We start from the raw sequence: 18,654 nt of genomic DNA, 5'->3' as shown, positions 1-18,654 counted from the left end.
TCTCATTCTCTTTTTTTCTCCTTTTCTGTCTGCCACTAGCCTACCTGAGGGAAAGTGCACAAAGCCAATAAGAGTGAGACAATCTGGCGTGTCTGCTGGGCCCTGTGCGCGCTATGCTTGGGTAAAAGGCCGCTGTTTGCGGCGTTTACAGGGGATGTAGAGTGGGACAGAGGCACCGCTCTCCCCGACGGACCGCGCCGTGTCTGCTGCTCTGCCCAGCCCGCTGCATCGCTGAGCGGCCTGCGAAGCACACAAGATGTCGACCAGAACGCCATTACCCACGGTGAACGAGCGTGACACCGAGAATGTAAGTGCTGTTATCCAGAGACGCCGGTGTTTTACCAGACGTGGGAACGGAATAAAAGGGACCTGGCTATTTTGCGCACTGGTCGGTGCAGGTTTATGGCAGAGCTTTTTGAGCTAGTGTTGCAGAGCGACTCGAGCAATAAGCACTCCGGCTTTTTTTCTTCTGTTCCTATCTGACGGGAATATAAGCACGTAACGTTAGCCGTCAATAACCTAGAATTGAGGTGCAGTTTGGTTGTGTCTGCCCCAGTTTCTGTACACAATACGGCTAGCCTAAACAACGCACTGCGTCAATATGCTGGCATTAAGGATAGCTTGAATGTTAAATGTTGAGAATGGAAACGTTTTTGTGGCCTGTGAGGAAATGGTGTTGCTACACTCGTGCAACTGGGGGAATTTTGTAGTCCACAACGTCAATATTTAGGGAGGGTGGGGGAGGCTGTTGCCCTACTTTTCAATGGCAACGCTAGCATCGCAATGTTACATCCATCACCTATTGGGCTCTGTTGTAGCTGCACGTTCAGTGCTGAGGAGGAGGGAGCGTGTTATCACCATTCTGCTGGGCAGCACCACGACACTGATACCGTATTATAAGGCTAAAGACATGGCTTAAACTGCTGGAGATGTCTCATCACAGTGTGAAGGAATGTTTGTGAACGACCAGCCCGCTGCTCGCGCGCGTATACACTCACGTGCTCACAAAGAACAGCATAATAATACAAATCTTATGAGGTATGTCCAATTAAGGACTGCTGTATGTCTGCTGTCAGGCTCTGACATATCTAGGTTTGTCTGATTTCTCTCCCCCCCCCCCTCCACGGAAACAAGACGAGACACAGTCTAAAGCCTCCTTGATTTAGGCCTATGTTGTGTTGCTGTCTAAACAGCTGGAAACCGACTTTTAAAGGTTATTCCCAGATTTTAAAAATAAGACTTTTATTTTGTCTTTCCATTTAAGAGTGCACGTATCTTGATTATTCCTCTTCAGCAGACAACATTTAAATTGGAAAATGCATTTCCAAAGTTATTTAAACCCTAAAGTTAATTCCAGCTCTCTGGTCATTCTCTGCTGGTATTCATAAATGCATCAGTGCTAATGTGTTTGTCTAATGCTGCTTCAGGTCTCCTAGACATAGTATAGATATTGACTGCTAGGCGGCTATTAAAGCACTGTTTTAGCAGCACTGGCATTAGCCAGCCAGCCTAGCCTGCCTTTTTTCAGCTCTATCATGCAGCCCCAGGGCCCACTAGGAGCCGAACTGCATTGCATAACTGCTTATTACTCAGAGAGACAAGTGGCTCTAAGTGCAGCAAAATAGAAGAAGCTCTCTCTTGGCTGGTATGTGTATGTGTCTGCCCAGGTTATTTTTCAGTACGTCTCTGAAGACCTACTGTCAGTGGTTGGGAGTAAATGAATGGGGGAGTGAAACAAACTTTGTGCATTAATTAAGTGTTCCAAATCACCTGACTGTCCAGATGCCTCAGTTAATTTACAGAGTTTGGAGCAAGGCCAAGTGTGTGTTTGTGTGTACGTGTGTGTGCCTGAAGGAAGAACTGGTCATATGACAAATCTGATTTGAAGTTGATGGAATCAAGTAAAGTCCCTTTAATGTGAATATACTTACAAATAAAGGCAGTGCAAGCTACACAGATTTCTCTGCCCCATGGAGATGTAAGAGAGGTTTTTGGTGCATTAGAAACAAGGATCTTGACTTTGACAGGCATCTAATCAAATTTCTTCTTGCCTTACACACACACACACACACACACACACACACACACACACACACACACACACTGGGGAGTGTTTGAATCCTGCAGTGTACTTCTCCCTCTGTCAGGATGTATGCTAGCTAAGATGATGCGCACCCTGCAGGGTGTAGCATTTCCCAGATGAAACGGGAGCAGGGGAGCCTGGGTAACCAGACCAAGGCTTTATTCTCTGGCTGGGTGTGGTGCTCAGGAGGAGAGGATCATGGGATCTCTGACCTGGACTGACATCAGCAGCTGTCATGGAGGAGAGGAAAGAACAGACAAGCAGAGACTGCATAGCCTGCATAGCCGGTGCCAGTGCTGTATTTTTTAACAAGCTGTGTCTAATTCACCTTCACATGCCATGTCACAGGGACACTTGTTGTTATCAGGTTTGGCCATACGCCACTAATATTATTATAACTCTTGTCTCTGTACTGCACATATTCTCAAAGGCACCTAGTTTACTTTAAGAGTTTACTTTCTTTTGTCATTGAATCTTGTCTTGTGGCTGATAAGCTCTTTTTGAGGTTAAGGTGTCAGAGGGAGAGGAGGGAAACTGACTCTTTCCCACACAGTTCCTCTTTGGGCTTGCTTGCAGGGTACTACTGTCTGTGTCTGAATGTAAATGTAGCTGCACATGTAGAACACATGCACATATAGAACATACATATGATCAGCTTCAGGAATCTGGGTCTAGGTTAATGGGTTATTCCCTGTTTGCACATCAAATATCCCACCTTCGACACACACAAACCTCCACTGCAGCACTCTGCTGCATTGTTTATATGTGTGCAGCCAATGTGCCAATGTAGCAAGAGGAAGGGATATGTGTGTCAAAAAGCCTGAGAGGTTCAGGGACTTGTAGTAATAGTGTCTGTATGAATTTCTATAAAAAAGTTCCAGTCAGGGAAATGAGGATGTTGCTAATCTTGACATGTGTGGCTTTCCTGCAGCACTCGTCAGTGGACGGCTTTGTTGAACCCCCAGTCCCGCCTACAAAGTCTGCGAGTCGCCACAGCCTGCCGCGATGCCGCAACTCTTTTACCTCCACAGAGGAGCACCCCCATATTGGCAATTACCGCCTCCTCAAGACCATTGGGAAGGGGAATTTTGCCAAGGTGAAGTTGGCACGACATGTTCTAACTGGACGAGAGGTAAGAAAACTTTTATATAAATCATTTAGGAATAACTTAATTGTCCATATACAATACATTGGTAATCCCAAAACCTAGTTTTTAGCTTCCCTCTTTTAGTGGTACATGTTAACAATTAAAGCAGCAGCTTACTATTACTTTCATTATCGGTTATTAAGCTGGTGATTATGTACTCAATTAATTGATATTTAATTGATATTAATTGTCAAAAGAAAGTCATACATGTCCATCACAACATCCCAGATCCCAAGTTGACATAGTACTTGTTTAAGCTGACCAAGAGTCTAAAACCCAAAGACATTGAAATTACCTACAAATAAGACTAATAAAACAATCAATCAACATTTGAGAAGCTGGAAACTCTCAGAAGAAATAATGTTTTCCTGTCAAGCTCTCTCTTATAGTCCACACACACACACACACACACACACACACACACACACACACACACACACACACACACACACACACACACACACACACACACACACACACAGCTGACCTGTCAGAGTGATAGACATCCTGCTTTGGTGTGTCGGTAATTAAAGCTCCTGTTTCCTCAAGGAGAAAACAATGACCTGTGATCTGCTCACCGTCTTTCACTCAGCAGGACCCACAGTGCTCAGCTCTGATCCAACTCACATATTTTCTAATGTCGGTTTATTAGCCATTGGCATCATTTAAACCTCTTGAGTTTATTTGGTTATGTCAGAGTATGGAGGCCATGAATATTCTCTCAGGTCAAAGCAGTAACAGTTTGATCCATCCTGCGTCCTTTAATGCTAATGTTAAACAGGCATATTCCGTGTGCTGCCCACTGTTTGCAGAGAAGGTCAGGCGTTGTTTCGTGTGCCTGAGTGCCCTTGCTGATTCATCAGAATGCAAAGACATGGATCAGAGTGAAAGAGAGAACAGGTGGAAAGAACATAACCTACTAAAACCAACTCTATCTCAGCTTGAGCCTAGAAAGCCATCTCTTACCAGCAGCTAACAATATTTCTTGCAGCTAAAACCAACTAAAGTTTACCTCTGTGAAAAAACATCAAAAACAGCACTAACAACTCCTACATGTAGGTTACAGCGTGTCCTGTCCTCTACCTGCCAAAGAGGGTGACAATACAGGATTTACACACACACACAAACACACACTGCCTCTACCATATGCCCTGCTGTTCTACTCACAAGGGGCGTAACAAAAAATAATTACATATTTATTAATTTTCAGTGAAATTGTACTGTAATGACATGACTTTATCATGTTTGAATACTGTCTAAGTAAATGTAAATGTAAATGTGCTGTATTTATATAGCGCTTTTCCAGTCTTAACAACTGCTCAAAGCACTTTTACATCTACAGGAAACATTCACCATTCACACACATTTATACACTGTGGCCGGGGCTGCCGTACAAGGTGCCACCTGCTCATCAGATAAACACTCACACACATTCACACTCCGATGTGCAGCACCGGGGGCAACTCGGGGTTCAGTGTCTTGCCCAAGGACACTTCGACAATGACTGCACGGGTGGGGATCGAACCACCAACCTTCCAATTGGCAGGCAACCGCTCTACCACTGAGCCACAGCCGCCCGTCAACTATTACCCCCAAAAAATCAAGGCTTTTGTTTAAAATGGAAATAATTTTATCTGATGTAATACATAACAGTGGAACAAAGTATATTATTATGTATATGCAGCAGAATTAGATAAAAAGTGATTAGGAATGCAACTAACGATTATTTTCATTATCAGTCAGTCAGTAGATTGTTGTATCAATTGATCAATTAAACTTTTGGTCCATCTAATATCACAATTTTCTTAACCTCACGGTGATGTCTTTAGGGCCAAAATACATTTCTGATATGCTAGGGGGAAGAAGCTTTCAGTTTTTATGCTCCACATATATGAAACAAACTTGCAGAAAACTAGAGATCCGCTGAAGCTCTCAGTTCTTTTAAAGGTCCCATCGGATGAACATTTCTCATTGTTAGGTTTTTTAACGTTAATATGGCTTTCCCCATCCTGCCTATGGTCCAGTAGCTAGACATTATGAGGTCATAGGGGGAAAGGTTACCTCCCCTTTCTCTGCTTTGCCCACCCAGAGAGTTAGGCCCACCCATGAAAGAGAAACATCATGGATTTCAAACAAGAAAATTGGCAGCTGGTCAAGGCCACACCCCCAGCCATCACCTTGCCCCCCCTCTCTCCTCCTTGAAAGTTACAGACTCAGAAATGGCACATACTAAGGAGAGCTCACTGTGGGACTGGCTCTAATGGCTGAATTTTGGGAAAGAGACTTCAGATATGGTATTATGAGACCACTAAGGCCTATAAAGCATAAAGCATCCAAAGAGCACCATGTCATGGGACCTTTAAATCAAGGCTGAAAACCTTTCTTTTTGATGCTGCTTTTTGTTAAATGATTGCTAATTTCTTATACTGCACTATAACTTTTAGTCTCATGTTTAATTTGTTTATTGTTTTAAACTGCTCTTTAATGTTTTATGTAAATCACTTTAAATTGCCCTGTTTCTGTTACAAATAATGCTGCCTTGCCTTGCCTTCATACACTTACACGCAGTACAAAGAACAAATGTACTAAAAGAACCAAATAGAGATATACAGCTAAACAAAGACAACAAAACTTAACAGAGACAAGCAAAAATTAACATCCGGATGTTATGTGGCAGGGTGGTATGAAAACTAGTGACATGAAAAAAAAATTCAATCTAGTCAAGTTGTTTTTATTTTTAGAGCTAAAAAATCACAAGAGGACTTGAAAATCTGTATGACATCCTCTATTTTTAGACCCTCATTCGGAATAAGAAAAAAACTCATACGCAAATGGTTTTTGTATCTACAGAGTAGACAGAAATACACATTCATAAATGATCTATTCTATATGCAGGTTAAATTGTTACTGTATACTATATTTGCAGGATTCTGTATAGACTGTATGGTAGTGTAAAGAATGCTGGAACATATTTTGTATGGGTAATTATAAGATACTCTGTATATAGAGGTAGTTTGTGTGTGTATTGATGGAGTATGCACAATACTTGCTCATAAATACATTTGACAATAAAAAAAATTGTGCACAATCTTATATTCTAGCAACAATATTGCCTTTCTGAGATACAACCTTATACTCTGTTGCAATAGTTCCCTTTAGCGCTCCGAGATCATGACCCTGTGGTTGTGTAAAAAGAGCTCAGGGGGAAATAAAAGTGTAGAGACACATGTAAAGCTCTTCAGCGCACTCAGATGTTATGACTAAGTTCACCCTCTGTGTCCTCTAGCTGAATATTCACTTGTATGTGTTTGAAATGCGTGCGTGATCACAAGACCTGCATACGGTGACGAGCATATGGGCCATGTGTTACTAACGTGCTAAATAATTAACAGGGATGCACGTTGCCCTACTGTCACCATGGAACTGAATTATTCACCCTCAAATCCATTAGACGGAAAACACACTTGCAAACCGACACTAGGGTTGCACAATATTGACAAAATGTGATATTGCAATATTGATTATGAATATTGCAATAACAATATTAAGTTAAATATTTTGAAACGTGTAAAACTACAAATGTTATGGAAAAACGCGTCAAAATAGATTTGTAACAAATTAAACAAGTTTTCTTACAACACAAGGTTTATTTCAACTGACAGTCATACTGGATTGGTATAACATGAAGAAATAAAATAAGGACCATGTCTACAGAACAGGACATGTTTCACTGGTTGAACAGTATTAAATAAAGAGAACAGGAATCAACTTTTCTTTAGCTTCTCTGATTTGTTCGGGGTTTTTTTTGTCTCTATTTCTTCACATACATTGTCACTCTTTCAAAATATGCACACACGTGGTGCTACACGTAGGGTTTGTCACGTAATGGACCAGTGCACGTCAGCGCACAGGTCCATTAACATGTGCAAGTGGCACATTAACAGGCCATAGAAATGCTGATCATTATAGCGTTTCCAGCGGGCTCTAAATTAAACACGACTAAGCCACACAGTCAACGGACCTTGACGCAGCGCTCCACAAAATAAAGAAAATATTGCATACTTATTAAGACACTTTAGATATAAAATTGCACAATGTGATATTGCGATGACGATATTTAGTCAATATTGTATGCACCCCTAACAGACACTGGCATATAATGTGATGTCATTTGCTTGTTCATCAAATCTCTCAATCCAAGGAACAAAAAGGGAAATATTGGTGTAGTGTAGAGTAGAGGATATGTAATAAATATCTCATACTAATGCAAAGAGAAAAGTGGAAGTTATAACAGTAGAGTGACACACGATGACTGCTCAGACATCTGCAGGCATACGTCAACACACGCATGCCTCCACCTGAATTTTGTCCATGACAAAAGGAAGCAGAGAGGAGGGGAGTGAGGTCTGTCTGTGCACCTGCCCACCTAAGACAGGCTACAAATAGACACCACCTGCACACTGCGTGTCCACACACAGCAAGCCTCTCTGCAGTCTTTTACTCCGCTCTCTCTTCTCCTTGCTATACGCTTTTCCTTTTACTGCCACCACATTGCTGTCATTATGGAGTTTTAAGTTTGGCTGAAATCTAATGCAACTCGTGTTGTCTCAGGGAAACCCTGCTCAGCCTGAATAATCTGCATTTTCTCCACGGTGACTCAGCATTTGCTTCCTGGTTTTCCCCTGGCTGCTTGGGATTAGAGCCTGTATCCACTGAAGCATGCTTATTAAGCTCTCATAATGCCAGAGTCACAGTAATACTGAGATGAAAAATTGTAATTAAGATTTTCATGGTGTGGTTAATCTCCTAAGGCAATTTCTCCCCTGCCTCCCTTCTAAAGCGAGGACAGAGGTCAGGATTGCAATCTCTGTGTCAGAATAGTATTGAACATTTTGAACACATAGGATGACAAAAGACAAAATGAGTTTAGTCAAGTCTGGAGTTTCACCATGCAACACATTTTAGAGATAGAGGCCTGGCTAACTATTGGAAAAGAGAGAACATGCAGCAATCAGGGGTACAGTGGGTCCTAGTAGCTTGGAAAAAACTAATATATCTTTGAAAAAAAATTTTAACGACATTTAGAGATCTATATCAAGTTTACAGAAGCATGCATAAGCCTGATTTGCTGTAATTATAAAGCTACTATATACTGTATGTTTTATACTAACAACAGCTTTGACCACTAGCCTGCCGTGGCACCTTATCTATGGTGTTTATCTGGACTTTCTCATCCCATACATTATACTTTTACTATAAAATTATGTAATCTGTATTAATTACATATTGGGCCCTATTTTACCGATCTAAGTGCCCGGCGTGAAGTGCATGGCGCAGGTGTGTTTAGGGGATGTCCAAATGCACTTTTGCTAGTTTGACAGCAGAAAAAAGAATCCGTGCACCAGGCGCATGGTTCAAAAGGGTTGTACTTAGTATCTTTATTAATCAGAGGTGTGTTTTGGGCGTAACATGGTATAAACCAATCTGTGTCATGTCCCATTCCCTTTAAAAGCCAGGCGCATTTCTGTTATGATGGCAGATTTGCATTATAATACTTTTATCTTTAATCTTTTGCATGTGTGTGTAACAACCATAGTGTGCGCATGCTGTGCACGAGCCTTAGCACATTTTACCAATGCACTGTTAAAATACTGATATGCTGCGTTACTGACTTTAGACACGGTTTTTGTTGGTTGATGGCATAATCACTTTCTGCTTCTGCAAGATAGCAATTTGCCAATAATTCACCTGAACACACCTCCCTGGGCCATCGGCAAAATGTGCAAAGATGGACGCAGGTGCATTTCCTATGTAAACGACGTGGGCGCTGGACGGGAAAATAACAACTGCGTCGGTCTTAAAATAGCAAAGACCCTTGCGTCGGGCTTTGCAACGCGCTACGCCGGGTGGAAGATAGGGCCCAGTATGTATATAGTACTAATTGGCAATGGGGTTTGGGCAATTTGAAGGTCCCCTGCGGAGTTTTGGTTTTTCTCTCTAAGTGACTGACATGGGACGCACATGTTTATGCATGACGCGATACACAGTCCTTCCCATGGTTTCACACTGGTCAAAAGTCGGCGATAACATGACATGCTGTAATGCGGCAGCAAAGGTAGGGAGAAGAAAACTGCTAGCTAGTAAACATGGATGTAAAAGAAATGCTGGATTTAAAATAATTAAAAATGTTTTACTGTGCAATTGTTTTATAATGGGGAAATGCGTTGAAAACATTTGTTTGAGCCAAGTATACACACCAGTGAGTAAAAAACCAAATGTCAATGACGTCATATACCTTGTAAGGCCAGAGATACTGCTTTACAGCAACATCTGAGTCACTTCCTTTTTTCTCTCGAGGCATTGACAACACAGCTGACAGGTGGCTCTCCTTTTCTTTACACGTGCTGGAAAGAGGTTTGCTAATGTTTTAAAGACCACACTGAAATATTCACTCTGACATTCTGGTTCCGCTTCGGGTGCCATCAAGTGGGATCTCTGGTCATAATTAGTCTGACCAATCATGATTCATTAGCAGAATGCTAGCGTGTTATGGGCAACAATGACTCAACCTGTAAGTAATCAGAAGAACATAAGTACTCCTTCATGCAACTTTCAACCTATAATCTAATTTAAATTTGCAAAAACTACGATCAGATCTGAGAAAGAACGACAATCGGGCGAAAGAGACTTATTTAGCCATCTGGCTCCATAGAGTCCCATTGATTTTACACTTGGCTGCGATCACCCCCAATGGAACTCTGGTGGAACTGCAAATAGAAAGTGAAGAGGGAAAGATGGGCTTTGGTAACACTAAATGTAAGCATAACTGTTTGTTTAGAAGAAAACTACACAGGCACATTGCCACACTAGCAGTACTACCTTAGCATCGTCATTGTTATTGTGATGCATGTTAGCATTTAGCTCAAAGCACTGCTGTGTCTAAGTACAGAGCTACTAGCATGGCAGTAAATTCTGTTATTAGCCATGAATTGCTCCTCCTCCTCAGTTGTGGGTATAATAGCAAACAACAGTGTCTAATCACATCAACACCACACAAAAAAATCAAGAACATTTTGTAAGCCTGCAGGTCTGTTTGAGTATATAACCAAACTAAAAACATGGGAAAAATGATTGTTCAACATTAACAACACTACAACAAACAGTTGAATGATCTGTAAGGAGACAGTTGAAGGCGTTTTCACACCGACAGTCTTTAGTTCGGTTGACTCAAACTAGAGTTTGTTTGCCCCGCTGGTGCGGTTAGTTTGGGCAGATGGGAACGCGGCAATCAAACTCTGGTGCGCACCAAAAGTGGACCAAACAAGTGCTTGAAGAGGTGGTCTTGGTACCCTTTCAAGCGAACTCTGGAGCGGTTTGTTTGTGGTGAGAACTTGATCCATACTCAAACCGCACCAACTACACATACTTTGCAAGTCTGAGCTAATTTCTCCTGTAGTCAGGTGTGTTTAGCCATCTGTGATGAAGCAGAGCAGCAAGCTGTAGCAGTTTGCAGTGTTTTTATCACAGAAAGAGACTGCGGTCAAGCTTGCAGTTCATCACTCGTATCTCCGTGGTCGAACCAGCTGCCGCTAAAATTGAAGACAGAGACCAGCAGATCAGAGCAAAGTCTCGGTGACCAAAGCAGATTTAAGTATCTTACAAAACAATGTCTGATAATTTTAATGAAGTGAGCTGGTTTGACCACTAGACCAGAACACAGGACCCCATTTAGGCTCATAGAGGCCATGCAGCTCTGAAATGGTTTGAACCAACTACGTGGTTGGCCTTCCTTAGAGCCTGCGCGCTCTTTAGCTTGGCCGAAAAAAATCTTGTGGTAGTTGCCTTTTTGTTCAACCACAAATTAGTGACACTCATATTTTTACAGTCATTCATAAGTATGTGTAAAAAACTATAATTAATGTTGAATGATTTTTCTGCAACAACAAAGGGACATGTATTTTTTCAATGTAATTACACTATAAAACTGCTCTGTCAATCATTACATTACATGCCATTTGGCTGACGCTTTTATCTAAAGCAGCTTACAATTTCTATACATATGTCAGGTTGTACGCCTCCGGAGCAACTGTGGGTTAAGTGTCTTGCTCAGGGACACATTGGTTGATGTATCGCAGTGGGAATTGAGCCCAGATCTCCCACACCAAATGCATGTGTCATATCCACTGACTGCACCATCACCACCCAATCACTTATCAGCATTATGAGCTTGTGGTGAGTCTGCAGTGCTCTAAGCTAGTTGCTTTGTGAAAGCTGCTGAGCTCTCAGAAAGTGAGGAAGCAGGTCTGTTTCAGTGTGCACTTTGGGGTGATTATTGAGATGGATGGTTCAGACTGCTGCCTAGCAAGACCTGCCAAGCAAACAGTAGATCACCAACCTGCAGAGTCATATACCAACTAACTGGCCTAGCAGCCACACGGATAAACTCTGTGGATTCATTTATACTTTATGTAAGTTACTCTATGTGTAATGGGTTTTATATCATCAACAAATACATCTGTTTGTATCTCTGCCAATCAAAGCTTCAACTCTTCAGATTTTTAACTGAATACACAAGCTTTGAGGTATGTACAGATAAACCGATTCAGCTGTGACATGTTTTAACAAAGCTGCCTCCCAGCAGAATAGTGAAATAATGAGGATAGTTCATTTCAACACAGGCTTTCCCTGTATAACCAAAACACAGATCCAAAACTAGAATTAGTTTTGACATCTTGGTTATCGTTTATCTCTATATCCCCCTCTCTCTATCTATTTTTCTCTTCCTTTAATCTTAGTCTTTGTCTTCCTGTCTTTTTCTCTCCAGGTGGCGGTAAAGATTATAGATAAAACCCAGCTGAATCCCACAAGTCTACAGAAGGTGAGTTGGTGTTTGGCCACATGGTAACATTTATGTCTGGGTTATAGCGCTTTTCCAGTAGTCATTCCTGAGTTGTTGGCACTATTGATTCTGTGGTCTTTGAACTCAGGATGTGCTGTTTTACATAATGTAATCAGATGAAGTCAGGAGAGACCACAAGCCTTGTTTAATCCAGCCCCCTCCCCTTGTACTTTTGTGTTGGTATGTGGTTAGGAGCCGCTAAAAATACCTCTGCCTGCCTGTTTGTCACCTACCCTTGTCTAGCAGTCATAACCAATTGCAATGAAGGATTTGGGACCGTTTCTGATTACTGAATTCATATCCAGCTCATTCTGCTGATTAAACCCACTCTCACACACACATACATGCATACAATCCTGTAGATTACACCATATGGAAAAATAAGCACACTGCTATAGTATGAACATGCATCACTTACTGAGATAGGTAGACAGGATATCATTTCAGTGATCATGACATAGCATGGCTTACCATATCTTCACTTTTAATTTTAATGTTTTGTAAAGGATGAACAATATGCTAAGCCGCCACTGCGGTGGCTATCAGACTGTAATAAAGGACCATTATATCCACCACACCTACATAAACGGCAGTTGATGTATTAATGGGCCTCTTGGCCTCTATCTCATTGTAAGCTGCCAGGGTGAGAGAACATTGCAGCTGCAAGAAGTCTTAATGGCAAACTAATACCAACAATTAGCTTCCCAAAATGTCTGCCATCCCAAATTAGTCTGAGTGGAGTGAACTCAATGAGTGTTACTGGAGGAAATGAAGTCTGGGCTAATCAAACAGGGTGTAATTGTTAAAGGGCATTGTTAAAGTAAGACAAATGAAAAATATGGTTCATGCAATTGATTTTTCTTATAATTCTGTAAAACAAGATTATTGGGGGCTTTTTTTTTGCATGATTCTGCTCCCGACATTGTTCTCTAAGAGCAAATCTGTAATTGTCTCGTATCTTAATGGGATCCGACTGCAATTCTTCAGCCAATCAGTATAAAGAAGACGCTGTGAGAATTTCAAGTTCCAGAGTTCCGTACTCCACTAATCTGGCTGAGATACATTTCATTGTGCAAGCTCTTTTGTCTAACAGTCTATTGTTGTTTTTATGTCTGCACACACAGTGGGGTAATGCACAGTTAGAGGCATGTATGTTTGTGGCATTAGGATACAGAAACCGACTTTACCGATTTGGGTCTTGTCTAGGTCATAAGTGGTTTCGCACCCAATGGGTCGGGTTGTCTGCTGCATGGTGATGGGCCGGGCAGACGTATCATGTGAGACTGCAGACCAATCAGGATCTCTCTGATCAATTATTCAGTGAGCCTTTCAGATGTCAACTGCAGTAGACCTGATCTGGTCAATATGGCGAGATCCTATGGCTTTTTATGGTGGATGAGCGATTATTATGCTATATAATAGCATGTATGAACGTTGATGTTAGTGTACATGTGCATTCATGTATTACATCTGGTTTGTGTATTTGCATCTGAGTGTAGACATGGTATCTCTGTATGGTGCTTGTATATAGTTGTATATTTTAATATTCTTCGCTCTGCACTATAGATTTCTGTAATGGTATACATTAGTGCCATCTGCAATGCAGAAGCTCATCTTATAATGCAGCAGTCGTCTCCTGGATTGGGTCGATGATCTCATTGACTTAGTGTGTCCTATATGCTATCCTTGTGAAAGCTCTACTATGGATGCATTAAAGGGTCCATCCACCTTAATACAATTTCTGCTTTTTTACTCTTGTGACATTAGATTGGCCAAATAATATCTAGGAGGAATGAAGTAGTTCTCATTCCTGGTGTTTGGGGTTCGTAGTGATGCGGGTCGGCCAGATAATTGCAGTTAATCGCAATTATTTTCATGTTGGATGGCAAGAATAAAACAAAGTATTTAAAATCATAAAAAAACAATTAAACTGTAATGTAGTATAAAAATTTGTTGTTCAGTGACGTCAACATCTCTAGCTCAGTGTTTTTGCTTTGGCTGCTGGTTTTGTTCATGTCTAGAAGTCTAGACTGAATTTTACTGTTTCCTCAGGGTGTCATGGGCTGCTTTGTTTACTCTGTTCCAATTGTGACCTTCACCCCGAAAAAAGAAAGTTTAATAATAAATGGATGTAAAACATAAGGAGTACATAACATAGTCTGTTATGGTAAGGATTTTTACCCCGTTGACAAAGTAGTCATGGTAACACAGGTTCTTGGACAATAAAGTCTAAATACCACAGTGTAGATTGTCATGGTTAAAAATGCCATTCTGTGTAGCTGAGCAGGCTTTTTCTAGAGGCGGATATAAACAACAGACAGCCATAATTATTGATTCACTGACTTAGGCTTTTTACAAAGTGCATATGAAAATTGGTTGTCGAAGATGACCTTGTCTCATTCTCTTGCTCTGCTTTGGAGTTGATTAGACATTTTGTACTGGGGGTCAGTACTGAGGGTCAGTAAGGGCGCTCCCCGAAACGTTCATTGCGTGGCAAAATAAAGTATGAAAATGGAGTGCTGTCCTAGTACTAAGAGTAAGACCTAGAGAAGAATTGAACCATGCATACAATTCACCATACACAGTTATAGTACTGTTTTTATTTGTGACCCTGTTTGTTTGACAATGTGAGCGAGTGAGGTTTCAGGTGTTTGATCTGGCTGTGTCACTCTTCCACTTACTGTTAACAGCTACTCTCTCATGTTAGCCCATCAGATTCCACTGATCTCTCTGTTTTAATGGTCTCAGACGTGCCCCGCTGTGGGTGCCCCATCTGGAACTGTAGGCACAGCCGGCGCTCTGGCAGATTCTATATAGCCACAAACATGTTGATGCATTCTTGTACCTGTGCACAGCCATTAATTCACTCATATACATATACAAACATCCTTTAACTAATCTCTGTGTAGGATTTAGAGTTGGGTTCACCTTGTGGAGACAAAGAGATTAAATCAATCTTAAAATCTCAGTTTTTTCACCTATATTCTTGAGTTTATCGTTGTCAGTCCGGTGCTTCCCTCTGATTTTTTTAATTTCACAAAGAGGTTAGCAGAGCCCAGCATGAGTCATGAAGCTAAAATGAAGCGCCGGTCTGTTCTTTTATGTCCCATTGGCGCTCCGTGCCCTGGTGGGACTTTGTGGTGGTTTCAGTGTAACAGGAAATGAGGTTAGCTGAGCTTCCAAAGCACATCCTTAGATCCGCCACAGGAAATCCATCACATGTCATCTGTGGTCAGGGTTGTTGACGTTGTCAGGGTTTTTAGGCATTTTAGCCCTAAAATAGACTTCTCCGTTAATCCCATCTTTCACTGAGCAAACACTGCTCTCATCCCACCATCCCATTGCTTTCTATCTCATTTTAATCTGTAAATAAGGGTTTTGTCATTGCTTCAACAATGACATCAACAACATATTATAGGTTATATAATTGACCAGTCAGACATGATAGATGTGCCGCTTCAGACAAAATTGCCGTTAAAACGCAAGAGACATTTGTATTTGGAAAACAGGCCGCAAAGACAGAAACACTGGCAGCTTCTCCGAAATTTTTTATATCTTTTCTCATCGTGGCTCAGGTCTACTGTGCTAACCTTCAGTCTTACAATCTTATATCTGAGTGTTTAGGACAACAAACTCTGACTCTGTTTGTACGCCACTGTATTTGTCATTTGCAAAAAGCCCACCATGGGGTCAAGCTCTTTTAATGGTTATTGTTTATGTCTGTCTTGCGCCTGCCACTGTGCATTAGCCAATGAAATGCTGCCGAGCCCCTAGGCTACAGGAGCTTTGGTCTTGTTCAGATGAGTAGAATGGGATTGGACAGACGGCACTGTTGTCCGATGTGAATCATGAAATAAATCAAATGTTGAGGCTGCTTGCGTTTACATGTTCATGGATGTATTTTTCCAGTGCTGTAAAGGCTTTGATGAAGAGTTAAATTTGTAAAAGATAAGTTGTGCCTTGGTGTAATGGATAATAAATATGAGGTGGCAGAGAGAGATAGAGATGGGGGTTATTTTGAGCACCTCAGGAGTCGAGGGCAGGACAGGACAGCATGTCTGAATGTCAGTGACACTTTCGATCCCTCTGTCAGTTTGTCTTTCTGTCTCTTTTCGAGAAACAGCAAGCAGTGGTTATTTACTGATATGCGGTTTTGAAGTACTATTTTTGCATATGAAAACATGTATGCACACACACACACACACACTCATAACAGGGATGAGGGCTTCCAGGCTACTCATCCTATCAATAATCTCCATGTTGAATGAGCAGCTGTGCTGCTGTGACTGAAATAGTCCAGCCAGTTCCTGTAAGTGTTCCCAGTCTGATATCTGCTGTTCTGCTCCTTCTGCATGGGGACTCGGCTGTAATTAAGGCTAGTTTGCTAGTTTGGGAGTCTGGGTGCCCCTGGGTGGCTGGAAGTAGGTCACTGGCGCAGACTACTGAGGTTCAGGCACATTGGAAAGGGGGGGTGGGTTGCTATCATGTTTGTAATAGACATTTTGGTTTTTTTCAGCAATCTTTGTGATCATTTTCTTCAATCACTATCTCAATTCCTTATCTGAACAAACCATTTTCATTCATTTTAGTTTGAAAGAAAGGGTTTTTTTGCTTCAAAGGAAGTTGGCCCAAATATTCAGTACACAGCCACCTCATCCAATTCTACCATAAAAACGTCTTTATGCAACGCTGTGACTCCCCTGTGTGACTGTAGATATTATTGATATTAATACCAGACTAAATGTAGATGTAATACTAATAATGTATTATCCTCTGACAGCCTCCATGGTGCCTACACCCCTATTGAACGTTTATTGACCGGTAGTTGCTGTCGTTTTCCACAGCCATTCTCAGATTTGTTCTAATTTTTGTTTCCAAGTGGATGCACGCGTGCTTCCCATGTGCTTTAGGGCAATGACGCAAGCAAGAGAGAGGGATAGGGGAAGAGGCAGAGAGGGCAAGAGATAGGGATAAAACAGTGACTCATTGTCCATTACTCATTCAGAATAATAAAGAATCGTGAGTGGATGGATGCATATCTCAGGCTGGGACTTATAAGTTTATTCTTGTGTACTGCAAGCCATCTTCTGATTATTGTGTCAGTGTGTTTCCACTCTAATTGACTTTGTTACCATGAGGGAACCTCTCAGGCCAACATAGCAGCTGATAAATATGGAGCAAGGTTTGCCACGCAGGAGAGACTTGCTATTCTGAGCCACTCAGGAATGGAAGATTTCTGTCGTCAACAACATGGTGCCATTACAAATTTAATCTAGAAAATCTGCATGCACGCACATTCCTTTAAAATGTCAGATTTAAAAATAGACAGATTACATTATTAATCCCAAATGGAAATTGCAGTGTTGCAGAAGACAAATCACATGTAAGAACTGCAAAACAGTCAAATCAGTAGTATTGCACAACTGCTCTCGTTTTCTTCAAACTATGACTACACTATTTTTTAAGTATGATATTATTCTGTTTTAACCCTAACCCAGATTTGACCCTTGAACCGGTTTACACATAGCAGGTTATTTGCGTTTATAGTACAGTCGTATTTATTCATTTTATATATTTCTAAATGTCCTCAAATCCCATGCAAAGACCAAAACTAACAATGTGTTAATTCACCTCATACACTTTATAACTTACCTACCCTGTATGTGACACATTAGTTTCTAATGAAGATTTAACACTTTAAAAATGTTAAATAAAAAGAAAAAAAACTAAACCAGCTGGGTACTGTAGATTGTAGCTAACATTACTTAAACAAGAGTAAATTGTGCAATCCTTGTGACAATTCATAGCCGCTGATTAATACACATTTGGTGCTATAGTGAAACTATCAGTAGTAGGACAGTACAGAATATGTGGGATTAATTCAAAATAAACTGAACTGTCCACGTTCATTGGAATGAAGGCAGACGTCACACAGTGTAACAGTGTGGCTCACTGATGTGTTACGTCGGACAATACTTCTTAGTAAGAAAGATTTCTTTTATGGTTTTCTTATTTTTTTCTTTTTCTGGGATATTTTGACAACGGGAAAAATAAAGAAACCTAATTCTTTATGCTCTCTGCAGCAGCTTGCTGTACGCGTGTGCGTGTGCGTGTGCGTGTGCGTGTGTGTGTGTGTGTGCCAATGAGATAATGAGAAAAGAGGTGTCAGAAAAATAGAGGCAGGAGAGCAAGTAGAGACAGAGAACAGGGAAAATATTTAAAGTGAGAGAGAGTACCTGTATGTTGTTGAGCCAGACTGTAGCTTAGAGGTCCCACAGAGTCAGGACTGCTCAAACTGATATAATGGTTGTGTTTGATGCCCTAGAAACAGAGACTATCCCAGCACTTATGTAAGACCTAAAAGGCCATTCAAAACGCTGTACACACACACACACACACACATTAATTTGACATGTTTGATAATGACTTGTAGAGTTAGGACTCATGTACAAAGCCTGCGTGGCGAGAGCGTGTCAGCTGCGTGGCGTGTCCATTTTTATTTTGTCTCCCATGTTAATAGGTTGG

General features: G+C 41.2%; 1 protein-coding gene across 4 annotated transcripts in view; it reads left to right on the top strand.

The window, feature by feature from the left end:
• The first annotated feature begins 6 nt into the window (after positions 1 to 6).
• Positions 7 to 18,654, top strand: part of mark1 (MAP/microtubule affinity-regulating kinase 1) — a 30,537-nt gene continuing 11,889 nt past the window's right edge. For all 4 annotated transcript variants that reach the window (XM_034898941.1, XM_034898939.1, XM_034898942.1 and 1 more), the window contains exons 1-3: positions 7 to 307; positions 3,015 to 3,215; positions 12,055 to 12,108. In XM_034898941.1, coding sequence (XP_034754832.1) covers positions 257 to 307; positions 3,015 to 3,215; positions 12,055 to 12,108 — 306 coding nt within the window. In that variant the 5' untranslated portion in view covers positions 7 to 256. The remainder of the gene's footprint in view (positions 308 to 3,014; positions 3,216 to 12,054; positions 12,109 to 18,654) is intronic.

Source organism: Etheostoma cragini, chromosome 17 (genome assembly GCF_013103735.1).
Source record: "Etheostoma cragini isolate CJK2018 chromosome 17, CSU_Ecrag_1.0, whole genome shotgun sequence".
Lineage (NCBI taxonomy): Eukaryota > Metazoa > Chordata > Actinopteri > Perciformes > Percidae > Etheostoma > Etheostoma cragini.
The sequence above is the reverse complement of the archived record's forward strand: the minus strand, read 5'-3'. Positions and strand labels throughout refer to the sequence as shown.